This window comes from Pelophylax lessonae (assembly GCF_965119305.1).
Source record: "Pelophylax lessonae genome assembly, chromosome: 1".
In the NCBI taxonomy this organism is placed as follows: Eukaryota; Metazoa; Chordata; class Amphibia; order Anura; family Ranidae; genus Pelophylax; species Pelophylax lessonae.
This window is the reverse complement of record NC_138768.1, coordinates 399,205,501-399,232,827: the sequence shown is the minus strand read 5'-3', so window position 1 is coordinate 399,232,827 and position 27,327 is coordinate 399,205,501. Positions and strand designations below refer to the sequence as shown.

The following is a 27,327-nucleotide window of genomic DNA, read 5'->3' as shown; positions in this document are numbered from 1 at the left end:
AACCTGGAGATTCCTAAAGTCCTTGTTATGGAACTTTAAAAAATGACGTGGGACGCTATGCTTGTCACATCCCTTATGGATGAGTCGGCGATGTTCTCCTATCCTTTTCCGTAATGTCCGCATAGTACGACCCACATAAATCAATTGACATGGACATCTTAGTACATATATCACATATTCGGTGGAACATGTGATAAATTGCTTGATGTGGAAGATGTCATCTCTATTTAATGGAAGTACAAGCTTGCACTATGGATTGACATGTCAGGCAACCGCGTTTCTTGCACTGATAGGTGCCCGTGCGGTTGTCAAAGTAATACCTGATGTCATTGGGAGCACGCACCTGAGGTTTTAATTTGCTTGGGGCTAAGATGTTTTTAATTGTGCGTGCCCTTTTGAAAGTAACCTGTGGTACTGGGGGTAAGTTGGGACCTAATCTGCTGTCGAGATGAAGAATATTGAAATGTCTCTTGATAATATGTGAAATGGCCCTATGTTGGTCATTGTAGCCAGTTATAAACCTAACTGTGTTTTTGTTATCAGCTTGGTTACGTATTTGGGTCGGTATGGGCTCCAAATGTGATCTGAAAGCCTCCTCAACAAGGGGTAGTGGGAACCCCTTGTCTAGGAAGCATTCCTTCATTCTGGTTCCTTGGTCACAATAATCCACTTGGTTGGAACAGTTACGCCGGAGTCTGTGAAATTGACCTCCTGGGATGTTCCGTTTCCAGGCGGGGTGGTGGCAACTTGCATAATGTAAGTATGAATTGCCACTGGTGGGTTTTGTGTGGTTCTTACTAATAATGTTTGGGCCTTCATGGGAGAGCACCAAATCTAGAAAAACCAACTCATTGGGGTCAATGACAGATGTAAGAGACAACCCCAGCGAGTTGGAATTGCAATGTGCCACAAATGCCTCAAACATTGCCTGGTCGCCACTCCAGATGAGGACAACATCATCAATATATCGTCCGTAGAAGACGACATATTGGGTAAAGGGATTATTATGCCAGACGTGGTGCTCTTCCCATAGGCCCATGGTCAGATTGGCATATACTGGAGCAAAATTAGCCCCCATGGCGGTGCCCTTGATCTGCAGGTAGAACTGATCCAAAAATGAGAAATAATTGTGACATAAGCAAAATTCAATACAGTCCACTAGAAATATGGACTGTAACGAATTGAAGGAACCAGAGTGACTCAAAAAATACGTAATGGCCTGAAGTCCTACTTCGTGTGGTATGGAAGTATATAATGACGTAACGTCAAGGGAGGCCCACATATAATTCTCTTCCCATACATAGGACTTTAGGGCCTCTAGCACTTGTGAAGAATCTCTGATATATGAAGGCAGTTGGCACACCAGAGGTTGAAGGAAGAAGTCTATGTACTTCGAAATGCCGCTTGTAAAGCTATTGGTACTCGCCACAATAGGTCTCCCTGGTGGCTGCATTAGGGACTTGTGTACCTTTGGCAAATGATAAAAATACGGAGTACTGACTTCTCCTGGGAGTAGGAACTTCTTCTCCTTGTCATTAATGACACCCTGGTGCCACGCACTTTCAACCAGAGATTTGAGTTCGAGTTTGTATTTGGGAACTAGAGGTTAATTGTCTTGTCTAATGGAGTTTTTAATATTTTTAATATTTTATATATTTTTTCATTTAATTTTTTATTCCATATATACCATTGGTATTTTAATATTGAGCCTGCCAGTGTATAGAGAGATCCAGGTGCATATGGAGAATTTTTTTTTTTTTTTTATGCTAGTACAACAGTATTTATTATATCATATATACAGGGTGTATACCCATTTATTTATTATTTTATTTCCATATTATATTGATAGTAATTTTTAAAAAAATGTCCTTTATGGTCTACTATATGACAATATAAGGGCCATGTTTATGTCATCACATTGGTGTACAATCTAATGTATACATGGATTATTTATGCATATGGTAATGATCCGCATTATTATGTTCTTACCTCCATTAAGCATTCTGGGTTTCCAATATGCCAGATAAAAGTTTTTTCCCTTTATTGTTTATTTTTTATATTTTTTATATTTTAGTTTTCATATATTTATTTTCTGACTATTTTTGTGTTCTATTTTCTATTTTTTTATTTTTTATTTTTCATTTTTTGGTACACAGATTCCTTTTCTGTTTCAGGTTACGTGTCCCTTCTTTTCATTTATTTCATTTTTTTTTTGGTAGCACATTTATTCCTTTACATTCAGCCTATAGGGGGGTTTTTCCATTGGCTAGTTAGCCGACCCCGCCCACCATTTGGCTTCTTAGAGCCCCCGATTGCCTCCAGCCACAACTTGACAAAGCTACCTATATAGCGAAACATGTCGTTGTGGCAATCGGGTAGCTCTGCAGAAGCAAGTGAACTCCGTCCTCCACCTCCCCCGGCCTCTAGCTGATCCCTTTGCCAGTTTCGTATGGGTATCCGGCTGACAGCGGTGACGTCATCAGCGTGCGACCTCTCGGCACTCACAGCGAGCACTGGGGAAGCACAGCGTAGGCTCCGGTCCAGGTAGCGGCCGCACATCGGACCGTTTGAGCCCCCATCCCTGCTGGGATCCGCTCCTCTTGTCTATCCACCCACGCTGCTTTTTTCTCTCCAGCTACCAGCCTCCTCCCTCCTTTGGGACTGACATCAAGGATTCTTGCTGAGGCAGGGGTGACACCCAGAGGCTTTATGGATTGGTAGGAGGATTTATATTATTTGATTTTAACATATACACTGCTTCTTCATTGTGGATTTTTACAATAAACTTTTATTGGACAGCATACCTATGTCTCTTTTGGGGTTAATTGTCAGCAATTAATACACTTGAGCGCCATCCTTCAATTTTTTCTTCATTTCATTTATAAGCTATCCAACGTATAGGATTGGGCGAACAGTGTTTTTATGGACATTTTGTGTTTTATGTACATGTGTGCACTTTTCACACATTTCAGGAGATCACTTTTTGGAGTAGCGCCAGAACTCTTTTTTTGAGCTAACTGTTGAGGTTCCACTGATAAGCTTTAGGGCTCTTTCACACGGAGCGGACCGCATTGCGATCTGCTCCGGCACTTTTTTTTTTTTTCACGGAGCGGATGACATTTGTGTCATCCGCTCCGTATGTCCGCATATCATCCCATCAGTTTGCGGATGATATACGGACATAATGTAAGTCTATGGGTATTGCGGATGTCAGCGGATGACACCGCTGACATCCGATTTTCCTTCCTTTCCGTTTTTTGAACGGAGGAAAAATAGGGTTCTGTTCCGTTCCAAAAAACGGAACAGAACTGAAAGGAAGAAAATCGGATGTCAGCGGATGGTATTCCGCTGACATCCGCAATGCCATTGACTTACATTATGTCCGTATATCACCCGCAAAAAAATAGGATGATTTGCGGACATACGGAGCACCCGTGTGAAAGGGCCCTTATTGATGATGCTGCACTGATGGGCACTGATAGGTTGCATTGATGGGCACTGACGAGGCTGCACTGATGGGCACTGAAAACATTGTTATTAATATCTATTTTTGTAACTTCTGCATTAATGCAAAAACATTTAACAGTGTAATTTTATGAGATCATTTATAAAAGGCGTGTTTAGGGGCGGAATTAGGGGCGTGGCAGGGTAGGAGTTGGGTGGGGCAACTGGTGGCGAGTAACCCTTAAGGCCTGGCTAGTAGCTCAGAACTTTAAATTTTGAGCCCTGATATACAGTATATGATAATGGCAATTAAAGTGTATATAAACCCCTAAACAAAAATATAATATATTGCAGCTTGCCAGTCCTTACATGTAGTGACTGCATTAGTTTTGCTTTATTTTCACCTGCTATCCTGCAGATAAACGTTCTGTCTCTTTGTGGTTACAATTATTTATTTGTATCTGTGGAAGGGGCTATGGTTGTCACCCAGATTGGACTTCATACACGTCTGCCTTTGTTTATCTCAGTTATATGATGAATTGATGGAACTATCAGTTTACCCAGCAATGATTAGGTTATTTTTGCTTTCTTTTAAAGTGGATCTTTAGCCACTGGCCACTTGCACATGGAGCGCACATGTGCATCCATTTCGCTCAATTTTAGTGCCCATGGGAGGCACAGGTGCAGCATCCAACCCCACTGCATGCAGCCTGTCCATCTATGACAGGCTGAAATATATTGCGACTAGACAGCGCTAAACGCTGTACCAAGTCGCACTCGTGTTTCTACACCATTCCACACAGGTAAGGTGGTGCCAACCGGTTATACCTCTCAGGCTATAGAATGGCGCTTCACTGTGACAGACTATCAGTCTCCATCTGCTTCCCAGTAGTTACTCATGAACGAACGTCGGCAACAAGGTGAAGGTAGCAAAAAAAATCCTCTTTATTGAGAACAAGGAGTAAAATGTTCCAAAGCACCATCCACGCTCACATGCTTTGGTCCATAAAAAGACCTTAATCACAGCCTGGTTAAATCAACACTGACAATGCAAAAATAAAGCAGACCAACTGCTTAACACACCTCCAGTAATTAATCCAAAGGTGGGTGTTTGGCTGCTATAATTATGAAAAAAATCAGGTTCATAACAATAATCGTTCACAAGAAAAAAATAATAAAATCTTAAAAACAAAGGAAACATGTTGTCCATATACAGTGTATAGAACTGGAGGAGGACAGAGATGGAAAACCATTGATTATAAAGGTAGACCATGTTATTAACTCAAATGCAGATCCAAGTTCCACCTGAGGTTTAACCCCAGGGGTGACCTTGTCCACAATTCATGTATCCACCCTTTCTTCCCTTTGCAATGTCTGTCTCCTCCTCTCTGCAGTCTATACTCTCTCTCAATGCCACAAAATCGAAAAAAAGTAGTATCCCCTCCATACACATCTCTAAAATGTCATGAGACACTGGATTGTTGTTTCTCTTGTAAATTAATGGAGTCGCAGAAGTGTTCACTAATGTGAGTTCTAAGACAGCGTATAGTACAGTCTACATACTGCAAATGACATGCTGTGCAGTATATAAGATATACTACATAAGTTGAACCACAATTAATGAAACACCTGACCTCAAAGCATTCCCCTGAGATTCCAAAGATTCCAAATTCTTGTACATAGTTTCAAACTGCACAATCTACATGTTTTAATGGCACAGGCAGAAGAGCCTGTGCATGACAACCAGGTGGAAGATTTACTCTTTGAGCTAAACAAACTTGGAGAGAAGTGTACCTAATGTAGGGGCTCTACGACTCAAGAATCTATACTAGCATGCAGTTCCTTGTTTGTGTATAAAATGGGTAGATTCTGCTTACTATTATTTGCAATATGATGGTACTCTTTTATGTAGTTATAATGTAGCTTTATTATCGCTACAATTTTTTTTGGGCAAACCTCTCCTCCTTTCGGTACATTCAACTTGCCCAGTAAGTAATTCCTGTCCTTCATTTCAGCAATTCTCCTACCGCATTCTATACTCCAAGTAGGGAAGCCTCTATCCAAGATTCTTTTTTTAATAATTTCAGAGTCTTTATTAAAAAGTTCAATAGTTGAACAGTTCCTATGTGCCATGATAAACTCACCCCCTGATATATCTTTAATTGTATGAGACGGATGATAGCTAGTTGCGTACAGAGTAGTATTTCCTGCTCACTATTTGTGTAAGGTTGTTGGTGAAACAGATCCTGTATCTAAATTGCTCTGTAAAGTGAAATCCAGAAGGTCCATACATGTAGCATAGGAATTATGGGTGAATTGGAGATTGTCATTATTTTTTAAATATCCCACAAAGTCCTCCAATTTTGTGGTATCCCCTTCCCATATGACCAGTAGGTCGTGTATGTAGTGGCTGAACCAATGCAGGTGCCTGGCAAATGGGTTCTGATGTGTAAAAAGAAAGTGCTCCTCCCACCATCCTAAGAATACATTTGTCATAGAAGGTGAAAAGTTTGCTCCTATCGATGCTCCACATGTTTGTATATACACTGAACAAAATTATAAACGCAACATAACATAAAATTTGTTTATAAAGAATCGAAGCAAGTCCTCAGATATGTGGGACATAATTACATATATGCTCAAAATGCGACATCTGAGAAAACAAGGTGCCTCATTGTAGGTATGCTTGGAAAACATTTTTAATCTGTAAATAGCTGAATAATTCCGATTGGGGAAGTCCATAGTAGGAAAGGAATGCAAAGAAGATGCAGATACAAATTTATATAATCTAAATAGATTAGCTGCTCACCACGCATTAAAGGAATTAGGGGAAATCCAGGCAGGGGTAAAAGGCAGGGTTTTTAATAAAAGAAAGAAGTGGCATATGGAGTGATTGAAGGCCAAGAGTGGTTTTGAATCTATTCCAGATGGATAAAGAGTGTTTTGTGATAGGATTGCGGATAGAGATACGATCAACTGGACGTAACCATAACATATTAGCTACTGAGATAGGGTCACAGTCAACAGACTCAATTGCTACCCAAAGCAGAACTTCCGTTACTTTATGGTATTTAGGTAAATGTGCAAGGTGAGCATATGGGCTAATAGGCAGAAATATTGGGGAGACCTAAGCCTCCACGTTGTTGTGGAAGACAAAGAGTGCATTTAGAGGTACGGAGTTTAGCTGTGCCCCAGATAAAGGAGATAATTCTACGCTTAAGTCATAAGACATGGGATGGTACTGAAATGGGCAGGACTCTAAAAAGGTATAAGTATTTTGGTAAAAAAAAAGAAAAAGTGACTTGAGCAGAAGTACTAAAGTATTCAGCATTTTTTGTACTTAAGTATTGCAAGTAGTTTTTTTAAAAAAAAATTGCTACTCAAGTACTGAAAGTAAAAGTACAAGTACTGTGTTATGTAGTTATTAAAGAAAGAAGTCAAAAGTTAAAAAAAAAAAAAATGATTTTTGGAAAAATAGCCATCTTGATTACATTAATTTTGCCTATTAGGGATAAGGAGATAGAGGACCATTGTGTTAACAATTCGGTAACCTGTTTCAGTAACGGAGGGAAGTTAGCTGAATATAAATTGGTTATTTTAGCAGTAAGTTGTATTCCTAAGTATGGGAGTCGATGTGGTGTCCATGAAAAGAGGAGCAAAGTTTTAGCATGTTGAAGTTCAGCAGGAGATGGGGAGATGTTGAGTGCAGTGGATTTTTGGTAACTGTCACACCTGAAATGTGTGAAAAACGGTTTAAGATCCAAAGGAGGTTAGGTGCTGTGATATGGGGAGAGGTCATAAAGAGTAAGATATCATCAGTTAAAAGGCAGACTTTATGATGATATCTGCCTAATTCAATACCTTTAATGTTTGGCTCCGATCTAATTAATTGGGCAAGCGGCTTGACGATGAAAGCAAAAAAAAGTGGGGGAAAAGGGACATCCTTGACGGGTGCCGCTTCCAACGGGGAATAGGTCAGATTTAAAACCGGGGTATGATATATGCTTTCGATTTATCATATAGAGATGACATCCACTTCAAGAAATGGGGTCCAAACCCCCATTTTTTAAGAGTGTGCTGAAGATAGGACCATTAGACTGTGTCAAAAGCTTTTCTAATGTAGCAATGTTTCCAGGCCTTGGGCCTGAGGTGGGTCTGCCATTAGTACCGGTAAGTAACACTACCAACACATTTAAGTTGTGAACCCAGGTGTGAGAACTGAGACAATGACCATTCTGGCATCTTTGGTTTGTTTTGTTTATTGTATATTGGGGATGGGAGAAGGGAATGAGTGGGTCTCTGGCTCTTCTAGGTCTTCTAGGTTTAACTGGGACTTTGTACAAAAATGCCCGCTAGCGCTGTCTTGACGCCAGCTGAATGCCGACCAGCGCTTCCTGACGCTTGCAAATACCACTTGGCTGAATTAGTGCTGGAACCTCGACTTTAACTTGTTTGTTAACTCAAAAGATCCAGGACTGTAGAACTCTTGACTCCTGACACTCGATCTAGCTCAAAAGTCACTGAAAGGCTCCCTCCAGCCCTTCACTGACTGAGGTAGCTCCTTGTCACTGCTTGTGCTGCTGCAACTCTTAACTCTGTACACTGCACACTGTACACTGACTCTTCAGGGCCCAACCACTGGTGTCCCTTTACACTTCAGGGTCCTCTAACTAGGTACCCCCTCTAACACTTCAGGGTCCTCTGACTAGGCACCCCCTTTACAGCTAGCTGACTCCTGGATCCCTGGAACATTCTCTGGAGTGATCCCATCTACACTTGGCAGACTCCTAGGGGCAGTTCACAGTACTCGCGACCTTGGCAGGCTTTCCTGGAACTGGACCCCTCTTCCTCCACTGGTCCTCCTCGGCTCACCGAATCCCCAATGCAGCTCAACTCAGCACTCTCTGGATTCCCAGGCAGCCACCCAGAACACCCCGATCCTTCTCTCCATTGAGCCAGTGAGGAGACTCCCTTCTCAGCAGACACACCTGGGAGACATGACAGCCAGCTGAAATCATGGCCCTGCTGTTAGGCAGCCAAGGCCCACTATACTTTACCTAACACCTACCTGTAGGGTGCTACATCCACACCACACCAAAGGGAGTCAGGTCCCTCTGACTCTGAGGCAACAACCTCCTATCAAAAATACTGCCAAAAACGCAGGAGTATCCCACAAACCTGGAAAGGGGGAGAAGGGAAAAACGAATGTACAAATAAATTACGGTGATAAAATATAGCTTTACACTCTGCTGTACAAATTTACAAACATTTTAAGGTGCATTAAAACTGATGCACCCCCCACAAAACAAACTCGTTTTGTGAGAACTAAGAAGAAAAATACAATGCAAATCTCCTAACTATCTCTAAGATGATCTCACCTGTAGAGAGAAATGGAAGCAAAAGTTAGTCAACTGCATACACATAGGAAAATGCAAGCCTAACTATCTTGACAGTTGAGTGGAAAGACCCTCCTTTTAACTCAAAGGGTGACCTTTCCACTCCCTTCTCTGACTACCTCTGCTGACTAGTATCTTGACTCGCCGGGGTCCACTCCTTTCCGATGAGTCTGTACCCTGTCACTGGCTAACTATTCAGAGTCCTTAAATTAAGTGAAATACAGCGCCCTCTTGCTGTCTTTCGAAGTACTTCTTGAAGGAACAAGGCAAGTCACAGTATGTTCTGTATGACCTGCAGTCTTGCTGACTCAGGAAAGTAACAGAGGGGTCTTGTAGGACACCCCCCACCAAAGTTCCTGGACACTTGAACTTTGCAACAACAAATCTTCCTTTGTCAAAACTGTGGACGACGTCCCACACAGTTATTTGTAATCCACAGAGACCGTGGCCCGTTGGCCCAAGGGGTCTAGCATAGCAAACAATTTTCCCAAATTGCCCAAGGGGTATGCATTGAACTAGAACACTTTCAAACTTGTGAACTCAGCATTATGTTTTTAAAGTTCCTTGGTCAGTTGTGATAGCCATCTGGCCAACACAGGTTTTCTTGCTTTTGAATTTTTCTTTTTTTCCTTTCGAACAAACACTTGCTGCCCTCAAATATAATAGTCAGGGTGAGGGTACATAGACTCCTTGTTTATCTTTGACTCTGATAGACCAGGCATGGCCTGATCTATCGAGGCGAAGAACCTCCACCCTGTCTATGTAAATGGAGCGCCCAAAGTTCCACTGAGCCTTTACACTTTTTTCCTTTAGTTTCTCCTCTGGTGAGTCTCTGTATGGCTTGGGGACAAACAAGAAGTCACAGATCATTTAGTCACACCAAAAGTCTCTGAATTTCTCTACCAACAGCATCACCTCCCTGGGGGCATATGGATAATCGTATCCATATTCGAGTGCCACTTTTTTCTGTAGCCATCTTTGCATCCTGGACAGTCGGGGGAGAGTCCTCCTGTTACCACTCACCTGTGGAGAAAAAGGGGTGCACATCCTCTGTATCATGTGCTCAAAGGCCGCGTTCTGGTCTCTGGCCTGGGCAATGTTTCCTGGAGGGGTGAGGTCTGGCATCCTTTCCACGTATGCATTACAGAACCCCAATTTCTGAGCCAAGTCCCCCCTTTCTATGGCTTCCTTAGCCTCTTGATCAAGTGTTACTGTCATGTCAGGACCTGGGGAGCTGCTCCCAGCTTCTGACCCTCAGTCCCCCTCGGTTTCATCCACGGACCCCCTCGTCGATCCCTTCTTCTATGGACCCGCATCTGTTTTGAAAAGATGGGGAATCGACACGTACGGGGCATTTCCTTCCTCACTACTAATGCTAGAGGGTGAGGCTTGAATCACCGCAGGCTTTTCTGGCTGCTGGATACAAATGGGGGCAGATCCTGCCATGGTCACTGAGGTAGCTATGTCCTCCGGCCACCCTCCGATCGCCGGTGCGGGCATGGATCCCCTCCCAATGGAACTCTGCGACTGAGTCCCCCTTCCACACATAGTAGGCTCACTGACTGATGGCAGGGCCTCCAGCTGCATCATCAGCCGTAACATGCCCCTTCCGCCTCCGCTGAGGAACTTGGATTCAGTCCCGGTCACCTCTTGAGTAAGGCCTGATTCCCACATAACCGAGAGCTTTTTGGGTTGGCCCTCGCTCTTTTCTGCCCGGAGCAGCAGATAACCACACTGCCCGCACTGAACCCATGCCTGTACTTCTAGCGTAACAGTAGCACACTGAGGACATACCGCTCCTAGGAACTCCCGGCCGCCTCCCGTGCACAGTGCAAATCCGCCGTCCAGCACCATCCGGATATATATATATATATTTGTCTTGTCAGCGCTGATGTAATTAGGTTATGATTAAGATCTTTTTCTGGATTGAAACTCCTTAGCGTGGGTCCTGCTATGGAACATTTTATTCTTTGTTCTCAATAAAGATTTTGTTTTTTTACCTTCACCTTGTTTCCGACAATTATTTATGAGTACGTGTGTTTAGGCCTATATGTGTTCAGGGACAAATGCCTGGAATGTGAGTACCATATCCAGCAGCCTGTTATAGACAGTTTGTAAGCAATGGGGCTAAATGCTGCACCTGTGACTCCCAGGTACCCTAAAATGCTGGGATTGGACACAGTGGCCAGACCCCTTGTGTGCAAATATCCATAAAATAACTTTTTCATTCTGGTTTCCTCCCCCCTCCGTCTTACACAATAGCAGAGCATTTCATCATTTTTGGAAACATTTAGTACCTTTTTTGTGCTGCAGCCCAACACCTGTTTCCTGGCCTTGGAGAAAATGGCATAGGGTTTTCGACTGCCTCCTAGGAGGTCCATGTCACAAATCCCAGGAGGCAGTGTTTTGCTGAGGAGCACATCATAAATACCTGGCAGAGACCTGCAGCACATCTTTGCACGTGTTGGATATTTCAGTATGGTGTACAGAAGAATAGCATTAGGAAGGGAATTTTAGCAGGGTGAAGTTCCTCTTTAAGCTTACAGGTAATGACAAGGAAACAGCATTTTTGTAAATTTTAACAGATATTTTTTGTAATGTTTAAGTAAAATGTTCCTATTCTGAAAAACCTTCTGATTAAAACTAATGTAGCCTATTAAACAACTAGCCCCAAATACGGCCCCAGGTCCAGATGGCTTCACGGGGGAATTCTACAAGTCTATATCGGAAGTCCTTGCTCCCACCCTTCTAAACGTTTACTTCGCCATCTGCTCTGGAGGATTATACCCCCCTACTGGCAATCAAGCCATAATTAAACTCCTCGCTAAAAAAGGGAAAGACCTTCTGGAACCCGGTTCTTATAGGCCCATATCCCTCCTAAACCTAGACGTAAAAATCCTCTCTAAGATTTTAGCGTCCAGACTAGCGATAATCATGCCCTCTCTGATACACCCGGCCCAATCCAGTTTCAATAAAGGCAGATCGGCTGCATCCAACATACGGAAGGGTCTCTTGGCCCTGGACCTGGCCAGGATACACCCGAAGCGAGACCTAGCCATCGTAACCCTGGACACAGAGAAGGCTTTTGACAATGTCAACTTTGACTGGCTCTCCATGGTCCTTCTCAAGATGGGCTTTACTGGGCCTTTCACACATATCATTGAGGCCATGTATTCCTCTCCCGTGGCCAGGCTCTGGGTGGCTGGGTCTCTCACCGAAGAATTCTGACTATACAAGGGCACGCAGCAGGGCTGCCCCCTGTCCCCGCTGCTCTTTAACCTGGTCCTGGAACCTCTTTCAAGATATCTCTTGGAGTTGGCTCCTTTACACGGGATCTATATTGGAAATCGTGAACTACGTATCTCCCTGTTTGCGGACGATATCTTGATTTTTACCGAGAATCCTTCCACCGACATCCAAACAATAATCTCCACGTTCGATAGGAAATTATGTGCGGGTCTACGGCTAAATTATGCCAAGAGCAAAATCCTTCCACTGGGCCCAACATCTAGACCTGACTGGGCGTTGAACTCTCCCTTTATTTTGGCCACTTCACATATCACCTATTTGGGCATTAAGATTGGTAAAATCCCCTCCTCCATCTACACCCTAAATTACCCTCCACTTTTTAGCAAGTTGTGCCAGGAATTAGAAAGTTGGATGGATCTGCCACTCTCGCTGTTGGGAAGGTGCCACTTAGTTAAAATGGTCAGTTTTGCCCGACTTTTATACCCACTTCAGACTATTCCCCTATTAATCAAGCACAAGGACACTCAACTGATTAACAAAGCTATCTCCAAAAAAAGGCCACGTATCTCATTGAAAAAACTGTCTTCCCAGGAGCGAGGGCAGTATAAATCTTCCTGATATTAGATTCTACAATTTATCTTGCCTGCTCAGGATAGCTCTGGACTGGGTATCCAACTCCTCCCACTACTCTAATTATGAACTGGAATCACAGATGTCTTACCCTTTTTCACTAACGGCTCTACTACACACCAAGTGGAAAACCATGCCTCCTTATCTCCAACACAATATACTGCTAAGTGACGCAGTTATAACCTGGAGAGAGATCAGAAAATGTTTGCGGCTTCCCCTCTCTATTTCTAAATTTTTACCTATAGTTGGAAATCCGAACTTCGCCCCGGGCCTGGACTCCCCAGTGTTCAGTTCTTGGAAAGGGAAAGGTCTTCTTTACTTTTCAGACCTCTGCGACCCCAGCTCAGGCCTGCCTTGTTCTCCTCAGGTCATCCTTGATAAATTTGACCTTCCGGGATCTCATCTTTTTTTCTTGCGTCAGTTAGTGTTTTAATTTCATCCGCTCCACAGGCAAAGATGCTACACGGAGATTCAAAGACCCTTTAGCTGACCCCCTCCTAGCCACAGGGAAATACAGCATTTCTGATATCTACAAACCTTTTCTACGTCTAACCTCTCTGCATCAGGCATCCTCAACTGCAGCTAACTGGGACAAAGACTTCTCGACAGAAGACATTGTATCAATAATATTCCAAGGCTACAACAAAACATTGCGATTAACTCCTAATGAAACTTGGAGAGAAACACAGTAAAAAATCATCGGGCCTATATCCCATTCCTCTCCGAAAAAAAAGACAATCCCCAAACTAGTACTTGTCCACACTGTGCCGCAGACAGACCCAATTTGAAACCCAGGTTTTGGTCCTGTACTTTCATTTCCACGTTTTGGGACCAAGTTCTTGCATACATCAGTGGGACGACGCTTCTTCGACTCCCCAAAGATCCTCTTCTACTCATATTTGGTTATTGGGACAAATAACTGCAGGTCTGGTCCGATAGGTTTCGCCCTCTTCCTCGCACGTGGATTCTAACCTGTCTACTGATAGCTCGTAGGGCTATTCTCTCCAGCTGGATATCCCAGATCTGTTCCTCCATCTCCCAGGTGGACCGAGACCTTCGCAGCCTCTTAACCAAGGACCAGATAAATACAGACTTCACTCAAAGTCATCATCAGTTCGCTTCTCTGACAAATGGCAGGAATATTTGGCCTCGCTACCCAGTGCTGATGTCCCTGATATACGTACTGGTACTTTCTCTTATTCGATCACTGACTAGCGGGCTGTTCATGGTATTATTGGGTATGTTGCCTACCCCCCCCCCCCCCCCATTCCTTGCCCTCTAGCTGGGCTATTTGCTTAGATCAATCCAACTAGGCCTCTAGAGCGCCTTCTTTTTCTTCTGTGATTGCTACCTACGAATCTGTTGGGTTAATATAGTAGCTTTACGCAAGTGTTATTCTATATACTAAAATGTTGATATAAAATGTTTTCCATGTACCTTTATATTTCTTCAATAAAGCTTCTTTAAAAAAAAAAAACAAAAAAAAATAATGTAGCCACGTAGCTAAGGGCTGGCAAGCTGCAATATATTCATTTTCTGTTTTTAGGTTCTGTCGGGTTTGGTCCAGACTGTGCAGCCCAGTCAAGTTCCTCCACCCCAAACTTGCTCCTCTATGTCTTTATGGACCTTGATTTGTGCACTGGTCCAAATAATTTGGTGGAGGAAGAATTATTTTGTGGGGTTGTTTTTCAGGGGTTGGGCTTGGCCCCTTACTTCTAGTGAAGGGAGCTCTTAAGGCATCAGCATACCACAACATTTTGGACAATTTCATGCTCCCAACTTTGTGGGAACAGTTTGGAAATGACCCCTTTTTGTTGCAATATGACTGCGCACCAGTGTACAAACAAGGTCCATAAAGCCATGTATGAGCGAGTTTGGGGTGGAGGAATTCGACTGGCCTGCACACAGTCCTGACCTCAACCCGATAGATCACCTTTAGGATAAATTAGAGCGGAGAGTGCGGGCCAGGCCTTTTTGTCCAACATCTGTGTCTGACCTCACAAATGCGCTTCTGGAAGAATGGTCAAACATCCCCATAGACACACTCCTAAACCTTGTGGACATTCTTCCCAGAAGAGTTGAAGCTGTTTTTAGCTGCAAAGGGTGGGCCAACTCAATATTAAACCCTACATTCATGTGCGTGTAAAGGCAGACGTCCCAATACGTTTGACAATGTAGTATTTTTTAACCTAATGTTTGTAGAGCATATGTTTCCCTGCTAGTTTTGTCCATTTCTTGGGAAAACATACTGTATGTAAAATCTTTTTACACTTCTTGTAAATTCCAAAGGGTTTGTAATCACACATTACTCATTTATACAAAGATTTTAGATACTGAAACCACTATTGTATTGGCTAAATAATCTTAACTTTACTTGCCAGCATAAAATGTTAAATAGTCAAGGCTTCTTTTGAGATGGCTTAAGAAAAAAACCATCAGCATTGCTGCTGGAGAAAGAGGAAACAACCCAGCGTAAACAATTTCACTAATGCTATTGTTTCTCAGATATTTGTTCAAGGGTCAAGAAATTTGGTCTCAGGCTGAATTGCTTTGTACACACCTTCTGCCACTTGAGTGCATATCTAAAGGAACCGGCCTGTATCCTCTTCCTGACTACAGCTCTTATTTATTTTTTGTCCTTTTGCAGCAGTTTCTCTGCTCTCACTGTAAGAAGATAAATTAAAAAGCTGTCCTGTCACATTTCTCCATCTAGTCAGAGGAAAGCATGCAGTTAATGTTTATAATAATCAAAGAAAATGGCTGTAAGAATGGTGTTGGCTAATAGTGTCAACAATTCACAACTAAGGAAGCCATTTTTGGGCTGAACCAGTACTTACAATTGTGCGTCATATCATTCGCCTAGGAAGCAGTGACAACGCTGCAGCAAAGTGCTTTTGCTGCAGTCAAAAATTGATTGGTAGTGTGAGACATAGATAGACTTGAAGAGTCTAATTTCTTTAACAAAAGGTTTATTGGCTGTAAGCATATTGTATAGACATGAATAGCCAACAGAGACCACATGAGATACACAAACTAAAATGAGGACATTGAAAAACATCAGGGATAAAGCCAAATAAGATGCAGTTGAAAATATATAAAAACAGAATCAGGAACAAAGCCACAAACAGAAGGCATCCTCTTGTAAACCAGTGCAAGAAACAGGGTCAAGCAGAACACCGGCATGCAAATATCAATGAAGCCTCTCCCAAAAGGAAAAGGGTAATCATGATTGATTAGGGACTGCCCGTGTCAGTGGATACCTTACAAGCAAATCAAAATAGTAAAAGATCAGGGAGGTACAGCGAAAAAAGATGGGGAGAGACTTACAGAATTTCTGTAGGATAAAAGTATGTACATTTTTTTGTAATTAACATCGGTCTTCATGTTGTGTATTTGGACCAGGGTTTCTCAAACAGGGGTTCCGCGGCACCCTGGGGTGCCACAAAAGAGTCCTCAGGGGTGCCATGGCAAAAAGCATAAAAAACAGGACCAACTAAGGCAGAAAAACATTCTTTACTTCCAGCTTAAGCTTTTATTTGACTGCAGTGGCAGTCTTGTGCCTTTTAAACTGGCATGTAACCTCCTGTGGGACCTGTGCTGTGCAGGCCGCCCGACCATGTCCTGCTAACTGATGACATCATCGGTTGCTAAGAAGCGCGTCTGTAGCCCTCTTGACGTCCTTGGTTTCCTCCGACTTGACTCCACTGCAGATAAGAGGTACAGCTCGGGGACGGGACAGGGCAGGAGCTATATGTGGCACACTCATCTCCTTCCTCCCTACATGCAATTCCCCTCCCCCAACTTCTCCCAGTGCAGAGATAGCAGCCCAGCTAGTCTTCCTTTATCTCCAGTGGTATGGTAAGAGGCTGATGGAGAGAGGCTTTTGCTCACTGATTGACATTACATACATCTCATTGACTGCCGCTACCATACTGCTCACTGACTGCCGTTACCATACCTCTCACTGATTGCCGCTATCATATCGCTCACTGATTTCTACAGGTACAAGGCAACTCTGCGTCTCAATGATAATAATGCAGCACCAAAATTATAGTGAAGAGTATAAATAAGTGCAAAAAACGTGAATAAATCACGGAGAATCACATAAGTAGTGAAATATTAATTAAATAAGAGAAAAAAAAAGATTACAAATGTCCAATATTATCCTCTTATAGGGTAGATCAATAACTCAATAAACTCGAAATATGATAAATCAATCGTGCATCAAAAGGAATTAAATTGAGTGAAAAAAGTCCCAAATTAGATAATCCTTCTGTGCCATGCTCAGAAAAAGTGCTGGTGCTTCACTCCACTCTCGAGTGCTCAGTGTATACGTCCTCAATAGCAGCTCACCTCATTTATAGACCCATATATTTCAATGAGTCAAAAGCGCAGTATTGTCAAAGGGCTCCGGATAGAGAGGATGGATACGACCTCCTTCCTTTGCAGGGCTCCAAAATGCAGGTGAGTGGATCAAGGTCCCGTTCACATAAAAGCAAAAAGTTGACAATCTAGTGCTCTAGTGTCAGTGTTACTCAGGTTCAGGTACAGTGGCAGGTCATTACTGGAGCAAGGCAGAAGGACCCAAACAATCTAGTTCCTCCTCCTGGGGTAGTGCTACAACAGCAGCGCTAGTCTAAGAAAACATTTAAAGTAAATCAGTGTTTCTTGCCACTGAGATATTAGCGCAGGTAGATCTTGGTACCTATAATCATAGTTCCCGATAAGGTAAGTGTTTCGTTTTAGGACTTAATTTAGTGTTAAAGGTTAGTTTAGCATTGAGGTTATGGGACAAGCCTAACTTTAAGGGTTTACCAGGTTAGGTTCAAAAAAGTTATACAGTACTTAAAGCATTTGTTACCCCAACACTTCATATTCCTGATATGTGCCTGCTGACCATATACTTGTATGAGAAAGTATCTTGTTTTCTTTGTATTGTTTCCTTTATGTAAAGTTCCTGGGGATCCTGCCACCTCCTCTGTTTTCCTATCAAAAACTGACCACTCTAAGCTGGAGAGCACACTGTGGTCAGTTCTCTAGCTATGCTGGGAACTCTGTGTATTCTCCTCCAATGATCAGACTTGTCCTGACACACCCCACTGTGCAGTCATTCACTGGCAAGTTCAGTGTGCTGCTGCTTCTCCTCCCCCCAGCTCTTAAACAGCTGAGAACAGAGGGGATGTGATCACTTATAAAAAAAAAGGGAAAAAAAGGTATTTATAATGTTTTTTTTTTTATATATATCGATACAAAAATGTTTTGCCTTTCATTTCTAGTTTAAATTGAATGGGTTGTTTTACAAGGGGGTTGTTTACAATCACTTTAAGATTTAGGATTCAGTGTTGGGTTTAATTTCAGGGTTATCTTAAAGCAAACTTTCCAAAAAGAAAATATATTCTGTGCTATGCACAATCCAATGCCTGAATCATCCTGCAGCATCTCTTTTTGCTTTGATCTCCACCGTTACCTGAAAATTTTCTGGCAATCTACAATAACCAGTATTTGATGATATTTGCACACACTTTAGCACACCTCTTGTCAGCATGTGACATACATCAGGCTATTGTTCAGTCCCCAAAAGTGGATGGGTCATGCTCCCCCATAAAGTACCAAAATTTTACTGGAGATTAGAGCAGCAGGGGGTTGGCAATCAGGGTATTTTTTTGCACCAGAGGTGCAAACCCACATGGAGTAAGTGGGTTTAGGTTTTTTTTTTCTGACATGTTTGCTTAAAGATTTAGGTTAAGCGTCAGTGCAAACCTGTCAACTATTTTAAAGGCTTTAGGATCCAAATCCCGTACTATGAACAACTTTCACTGAAAAGGCAACGTATCCCACTTAAAGTGCCTTTTGTCAGTTATTACAGAATACAGTTTAATTATAGTAGGTTTCATTTTCATCACACCTTTCCGAAAAGAGGTACTGGAATAGGTTACACAAATGTTTATATTTTATTATAAATGTATTGCATTATATATGTGTGTGTTCTCAGAGAGCCAGAATTTACAACAGGATCTTCAGAAAGTAGAGCAGCTGGAATCCAAGATAAACAGTGAGCTGACATCCCTTAAGGAGAAAATCCAGCAAATGTCTGAAGGACTTAGGACGTACAGTAATTTGGATGCCCTTAGAGCATCTGCAGAAGAAAAGAAAAAGGTAAGTTATAATTCTGATGTGCTCTGCCCACTTTAATGGAAATTGATGAAGCGTATCTGTATGATCCTAGTTGTATTTATTAAAAAATATATATATATGCAAGGAAACTGTATGGCTGTGGCAAACAAGTGATCTTTAGCAAATGAGAACAGTAAGGCAAGTACGGGAAGAGATCTAAAAATAACTATATAATCAAAATAATGTGTGTGAATTCATGTAGATCAAATAAAATATACTGTATATTCCAAATAACTGTCATCTATAGTGCATTACATTAAAAGTCAGATGTGAGAGCCTGACATATTTGTTTCTTTCAAAGTTTTTGTTGGTGCTGAACACAAATGTGATACAAAATACATACACAAAAACTTCTGACATTTAACCTGCCACTAACACTTAACCCCGACTATTAACGTAGCCATTTAATGAACACCAACATTAAACCCATTACATATGGAGGAAGGCTAGAACATAGAAAATACATCTGAAGTCACAACTTTCAATAATGACACAGAGTGAAGGACATAGGGATGCTGTGTTCTTTAACTTGTGGATTTGCTACTGCTTTATAATTGGCTATACCCCTGCACATGCTAGTAAGCACGGTATCAGGACAATATCCCCCGGGACAATATCCCCCCGGAAAACATCCCCCTGGACAATATCCCCCGGGACAACATCCCCCCGGATAATATCCCCCTGGGACAACATCCCCCGGCCAATATCCCCCGGGACAATATCCCCCCGGAAAACATCCCCCTGGACATAGGGTTAGAGGGTTAGGGTTAGAGGGGGGATATTGTCTAGGGGGATATATTCCAAGGAGGAAATTGTCCGGGGGGATGTTGCCCAGGGGGGGATATTGTCCAGGGGGATATTGTCCTAGAATCAGTAAGCACAGTGAAGCTTAGTGTCCTGAGGAGGTAGAACCTCTCCACCAGTTCTTCTGGATTTTAGATTATTTGATTTTCCAAAGCTGAGTTTTTTTCCTGTTGGTGCCCTTTAATTTAGGCTAATCTTAGGAAGATTCTCCTTTCAAGCAGCTGTTTGCAGTTTCATGTGTTATTAACCAATTTTTAGTAGTCTCTCCAGCAGCCATTAAGTGCAGTTTCAACCTGGATTAACTTTGGTGCTTCACTGTGTCAGCCCTGCATCCTGAAATTGTCAATACAGTGGAAATTATGTGGACAATATTTTGCCCTATGAAAACTAGTCATGCAGCTGCTAGCTTTTCAGAGCAGAGCTGGTTTTCTGTTTGTGCCATTTGTGACCCCAAAGCATCTATCCACTTTCGCAGTCATTTTTGAAAAAAACCTCACACAAAAAACATTCCCCTTTTAGAAGGTCCACCAAGCAGCCAACATCAAAAAGAAAGTTATGTCAAACCGGAACACACTGATATGGGGACCAGGTGAGGTCTATCGAACAAGCATGCTTGAGAACCAGCATTCAATCAGTGCTTACAAGTAATGGCCTCAATGGACGAGGGGCCCCCTGTCAGAACACAATAGACCAGAGGGGGAGATCACTGTACTAACATTGCATAGTTAGTACGGCAACCTCTCTTTTTTTTTTTTTTCGTTCAGCCCGCTGAATTGAATGAAAAAAATCCTTTGTATCGGGCTGTAGATTTCTAGGGTCTTAGACCTGTCAGAAAAAGGTCATGGTGAGTCTGGTTTAAGTGGTTACCAAGACACTTCAATTACACAGTCCATCTGTCCCTTACTCAAGAAAGGTGGTACCCTTGGGATTTTGCAGACCCAAGCTCTTTGCCAAGGTCATCTCAATCCATCTTGTTCTCACACGAGTCATGCTTTTCAATTTAAGTGGAGGAAAAGATGGGAAAATCTTCCAGATCCACATTCATAAAGTGATCTGTGAAGTTCCTGGAAATATAGGTCTTGTGGTAATCGAAGTTAAGTCTCCTATCAGGTTAATAGCAGTGCTTTTAAAGAACCTATAGAAATATTATTATTCTACATTTATCCCACAGGATTTTTATTTTAAAGGAGTTGTAAAGTCTCAAGGTTTTTCACCTTAATTCATTCTATGCATTAAGGGGAAAAACCTTCTTGGTTGAAGCTGCCCCCCAGACCCCCCATTTTTCTTACCCGAACGTTTTAGCGAAGAGCACGAGCCCAGCAGCTCCAGCCACTGTCTCAGGTCCTTATTGGATAGATTGATAGCAGCAGGAGCCATTGGCTCTCGCTGCTGTCATTTAAATCCTGTGACACAAGAGCAGGGGGCAAGTCCAAGTCCTGCTGTCTGTGTCAATGGACGCCCCCCATGGAAAACGGCTCTCTGTGGGGGCACCCGATTAGGAGGAGCAAGAAACTGAGGCTCGGGGCTGCTCTGTGCAAAACCCTTGCACAGAGCAGGTAAGTTTAACATGTTTGTTACTTAAAAAAAAAACAACAAATAAAACAAAAAAACAAACCTTTACAATTACTTTAAGACTGAGGTTTGAATATTAAAAACAAGCCAGTGGATGTATATTTTCTTTTGTCCTCAGAAACTTCAAGAGGATAAGATCATTTTAACCAAACACAGGGATACCTTTAAGAAGACCAACACACAGCTAAATTCTGAAAATGAAAAATTGAAATCACAGCTACAGGACAACGAAACTCACTCTCAGGTAACCTTAATCTTGGATGCATATGAACACAAATTTTGCAAACTAATTATTGGTTGGTTTAGCAGTTGCTTACTATATAAAAAATATCTAAACATGTTGTAAACTAATCTAAAACCAATTTACTCCCTTCAATTTGTGTTAAACTTTTTGATTATTAGGTTATGTTTAAACTAAAGAACTGACTAGAAAGATATTGCAGCAGCCCATAAAAAAGGGCCTATCGCCGTGGAAAAGTGACTTTGCAGGCATTGATGTCTCTCTCTTCCAGTGGATTAATAGGGTCTTCTAATTTATGTGGTTTAATGTGAACCTTAAAACAAAAATATACTAAACGGACACTAGCACCACATAGCAGGAACCCCCAAGCCCCTGTATATTATCTTGTTTTCCTTAGGTCTGTTCACTCACAGGTGTACATTGTAAGAAGGAACAGTAAAGCACTACTAAGCAGGAAGCATAGCAGAGTGTGTAATGGGCAAATTTAGCTGCCCCTGTGTATTTGCAATTACAACATTACGTAGAAAAATGTTTTGAAACATTAACAAAGTTTGAAAGGATTATCTACATCAAGCTGATCTCTTTTACACATTGGTTTAAAATAATGAAAAGACAATTCAGTCTCTGTTAATACTTTTATTTGCTAATTAGCAACACATCAAATTGTACTTTCAAATGCATTTTTAGCCCACTAGGTACTCTTATAGTGATTTATTATATGCAGACCTTTCCCTTCTGATGTTTTAGTGAATGTATATTTTGAACCTCCCTGCTTTTTGCTGGTACTGTACATTTTCTCCTTTTGAATTGTCTGGTTCTACTATCTGCCTACAGGAGGTTCAGGATATTGACAAACAAAATACTGGCCTAAAAAGCCAATCTGTGTATAACCCATCCTCTACCCAGCATGGCTCAATTTTTTGCGAATGTCCTAGGAAGTTGCATGCCTTTTCCTTGGTTCCACTGAGAAGTGTAACTTTTTTTGCTAGTTTTCCCTAATCTTTTTTCTCAGGTGACTTCAGTCGGGATTCTTAGCTGACACCGCTGCTTGAGCTGGTCTCTATATAGCAACCTTGCAGATCGGTATTTCCTTAGCCTAGCTTTAGACATTGTACCTGGACCCCACTGAAATTGACGTGCAAAAGTATTGTGGAATATGACCTTTGGGCCTTGGGCTTTGTATTGTGACACTTTCCAGACCAGAGTGTACTGTTGGTTAGCTGTACAGCGCTTTCCAGCTCTAGAGCCATGGCACTGCTCCGATGTGACCCTGTTTCTGAAGACTCACTTTGTGAGTAAAGCTATTCCTGCTGAAGCCCTGGGAACTACCACTCTGTTTGCGCTGTAGAGAGTACTTTCAAATGTCTTAAGGTTTAAGGCTGAAGGACTGAGCAGTGATGTCATCTATTGGGTGAAACAATGCACAAACATTCCATGCTTTGGTATAAGTACCAAATTGCTGCTGTACCTGAAGCACCCCCGTGCATCTCTGGACTATTTACACTGTTCACCCACAATGACCTTGGCACAAACCCTTATCGACACCAACTGTCTGGAATTGTAAGTACCGGAGGCCTTGCCTCATTTTGGGCTTAGTTCAAGACCTTTATGCAGAAGAAACATGTCTTTGTAAGACAGAGGACAGTACTGCTGCTTCTTTTGACTTTAGGCAATACTTTACTTCCTCAGCGGTTCCAGGGGAGTTAAGTTGGTTTCCATAGAAGGACCTGATGTGTGTCATCTAAAACATCAGTCCCATATCATTATAGGGTAGTCTTCATCTGAGTCTCTGTTGCTCCATCACATAAGGCTGAGGCTTCCCCTATGTCCACAGGGAACTCCATGTCCGCTGTGGACCTGACTGATTGTGCTCAGTTACTAGGGAATTCTAAGAACATTACGGTGACATTCCCTGCAGAGTCATGCTGGATCTTCTGGACTTCAAAAAAATTGATTTTTACTCTAATATGCTCTAGAGATTTTTGCTTATACCTTTGTAAACACTATCATAATGGCTTGAGTTCTGTTTGTAATATTTGTTTTTTTCACAGCTTACAAACCTTGAAAGAAAATGGCAGCAGCATGAACAAAATAACTTTGTGATGAAAGAATGTATCCTTAAAAGTAATATTAGTTGCCAAGAAGGCAACCTGTTTTTCAGAAGTCAGTTGATTTTATAACGCTTATGAGCCAAAACTTTTTTAAAGCTTTGAATGAAGTTGGAACAAGTTAAAACACCTGCAGATTTTTATTGATGGTGTCTCAATTTCAAAAATATTTAATCTCAACTTCTGTCCCATGGACACAACAGAAGGTACGAGTATTTATCTTCCCAAAGTGATGGGAAAACCCTACCCTCTGGGACATTCTTCCCTCTACTCCTCTTCCAGTAAGACAATCAGCCAGAGCACTAAATAATGAGATTCTCCCAAACTGTGACGCAGGCAGCAGTACACAATCAACAACTAAAAGACACCACAGCACTTCTTGTGACCGTCATAAGTTACTGCTCTCTCTATATACTTAGAGACCCTGTTGTCAGACCATTTATTTTAGCAGTCCTTCCAAAAATAAAACATGTACATTTTGTGTATTTTATACATGTTATTAACCTGGAAAAGTCTTCCTTGTGTAGACATCCAAAAGCCCCAAGACTGCAGCTGGGTGTGGCCATTTTGGACGTAATGTTGGGAGCCCAGCAGGCTCGCTCAAGTATTTCCCTTGGTGCCATCCCCAGCAGCTGCAGAAAAATGTAACGTAGGTAGGTAGAGAAAGTTGCAGAGGACCAGGTCAAACAGTAAATAGACACTCCCAGAAGGAAGAGGGCTATAACATGCAAGTAGGAAGGGGCTGCCCAAGGGAGTTGAGTAGTCACATTTTATAGCAAGTTTAAGGGCACGTTGCAAATTAATACAACAAAATATGTAAGGAAAAATTGCTGCAGGTAGGCATTTAAAATGCTTGCCTTTTCTGTGCTTTTACTCACAGTTTTTTTTTTAACCACATAAGGACCAAGCCTATGTCTGACACGTTGTTTACAAGTTAAAATCAGTATTTTTTGCTAGAAATTTACTTAGAACCCCCAAACATTATATAGATTTTTTTAGCAAAGACCCTGGAGAATAGAATGGTGGTTGTTGCAATATTTCATGTCACATGGTATTTGCGCAGCGGTCATTCAAACGCAATTTTTTTAAAAAAAAAATACACCACTGAATTAAAAAAAAAAACGAAACCGTAAAGTTAGCCCAAATTTTTTGTATATTGTGAAAGATGATGTATCGCCAAGTAAATAAATACCTAACATGTTACAGTTTAAAATTGCGCACACTCGTGGAATGGCGAGAAACTACGGTACATAAAAATCTCCATAGGCAACGGTTTAAAAATGTTTAACAGTTACCAGTTTAGAGTTACAGAGGATGTCTTTTGCTAGAATTATTGCTCTCATGCTGATCGCGGCGATACTTCACACGTGTGATTTGAACACCATTTACATTTGCGAGCGGGACTTGCATATGCATTTTTTACCTATTTATTTATTTTATTTTGTTTTTATTTTTTTTCACTGTTCCATGAAAAAAAAGTAAAATCTGATCCCTTGTGTAAACATCCCTTGTGACAGTAATAGGCAGTGACAGGTACTCTTTATAGAGGGATCTGGGGTCTAAAAGTCCCCAAATCCCTCCTTTGCACTTAAAAGTATTCAAATGTCACAACCAATGTTTTTAAATACTGTCAATTATTTTAAATCGGTGCCAATGGCAGCCGAGTAAACCAGAAGTGAAGTTGTGACGTTGCTTCCGGGATACTTCATTGGAGACCCGATCGAAGCCAAATCCGGCTTCGTTCTGGACTCTGACCAGCCGGCTAACCGGCAGAGCAGCGGAAGGCGGCGGGAAGGGGGGGGGGGATTGTCCCCTCCCGGTCCTTGTGATAACAGCCGAGTGGCTGCTAAACCACATCGGTTGTTATCACAAGAAAGCTGACTGCCGGCTCTAAAAAACAGTACTGGCGAGATGCCTCTAGCTTCAGGCATCACCCCGGTACAACCACTTCTGTTACGTCTGTCTGTGGGAAGTGGTTGAAGGAGAAATATGGCCATAGCTCTTTTGACCATGCTCCTGGGGGTTCACAGGAGTACACTTAGTTTAGCCAACTGCGGGCTAAGGTCTACTGCCAGCTGACGTCACAGAGCCGGTCCAGGAACTGCAGGGAACCCAACACTAATGTGAAAAAAGGTATAGTGCGCTCAACACAATCATAAATATTAAACATATGACATCTAGGATGACCCAAATATTATGGTGATCTTCATACAGTGTGAAAAACCATATGTGAAAATTCTTTATGCAAAAACATATAATTTATAACAATCATGAAGAAAATATATATAAAGTCCTCCAATTGATCCAGATAATCTCAAATAGCCAAAGATCAAGCTTCCATCAATAGTGGATCTTCAATCTTGCTAATCTTAGACCGATATGTGAGGGTGAAATAGAAGAAATAGCCTCTTACCTGATAACACTAAACAGTCAGCCTTATTGGTGAATAGGCACTTTCCACATATGAACAAATGAAATCAAGTGAGGTGACACCTCGGTGGTGCTTCAAACTTCTTACCAGAAGTATGTAGAGGGTAGGCATAAACCACTGTTGTTTATACGGATGCACCAGATATAAGGTATCCAATGGCGGCTTGATACTTTGAAGATCATCATAATATTTGGGTCATCCTAGATGTCATATGTTTAATATTTATGATTGTGTTGAGCGCACTATACCTTTTTTCACATTTATTTTCCCCATTTCAGTGCTGCCGCATAAATGTATGGTTAGCGCACCTTATTTTCTTTCAAACCCAACACTAATGTTGGGATCTGCAAACATGACTGATCAGCAGCTGGCTCAACCTCTAAGTGAGCTGCTGAGAGCCTGAGCCAGCTGCTCCCATCCCCTCCACAGTCAGGGGCTCCACTGAGCACTGGATGGCCAGAGCGCGGAGCGGTAACTGACAGTCGCCGCTTTGTGTTCGTAGCTGACCTGAGATCTGAACAATCAGTGGGAATTGTTAGAGGTAGAGTTGAGGACTTAGCTGTTGACTCCTTTATTTTCACATAGGACTGTTGCTTTTTAATTAAATTCAGCAGACCTGTAATAGAGTATATTATATTTTGGGATTAATAGTGTGAATATTTGTTTGTGGTATAAACATAGAATTTGTTAATGAATTTCCTTGACTGCTCTGTCCAGTTATAGCTACAAAGAGTCAGGAAAGTGACTACAGGCAAGTGATGAAGAATGTAACTAAACAGATTGCAGAATACAATAAAGCTCTCATAGATGCACTGCAGAACTCCAGGAACTGAACCATCCAGCTCTTCCTTCCTGCACACCAGCGAGTTCAGCATATTGGCAAAGTGATCAGTGTCATCTTGTCACTGACCTTCAAGTACAACTGTAACAGTTCAACCTCATATGCTTTATACATATTAATATATATATATTCAGATACAATATTTAGTAATGTTTGCTGTGTTATAAACTGAAAAATAAAATTTATACTCATAATTTAGTACTATATTAGTTTTTGCCATTTTTAAAAAAAATGTTTTACAGTAGCAACCATTTCTTTTTATTATTGCAGTGCAGTGATGGGAGTAACCACTAACAGATTCACTTATCAGTTATACAGAGGTTTCTATGGATTATTGCACTTACTACTTGCCTTCTAAATGCCTTGCAATAATGATTACAAGAAATACGAGGCAAACATCAAAACCTTCACTGCTGAAGAGCTGTAGGGTTGATGCA

The 27,327-nt window shown here is 41.8% G+C and overlaps 1 protein-coding gene across 1 annotated transcript in view; it reads left to right on the top strand.

Moving 5' to 3' along the window:
- The window catches only part of IFT74 (intraflagellar transport 74), a 172,643-nt gene extending 145,560 nt beyond the window's left edge, over positions 1-27,083 (top strand). The window contains exons 17-20 of the mRNA XM_082247043.1: positions 18,712-18,875; positions 21,388-21,513; positions 23,562-23,622; positions 26,767-27,083. Coding sequence (XP_082103169.1) covers positions 18,712-18,875; positions 21,388-21,513; positions 23,562-23,622; positions 26,767-26,882 — 467 coding nt within the window. The 3' untranslated portion in view covers positions 26,883-27,083. The remainder of the gene's footprint in view (positions 1-18,711; positions 18,876-21,387; positions 21,514-23,561; positions 23,623-26,766) is intronic.
- Positions 27,084-27,327: the final 244 nt, after the last annotated feature.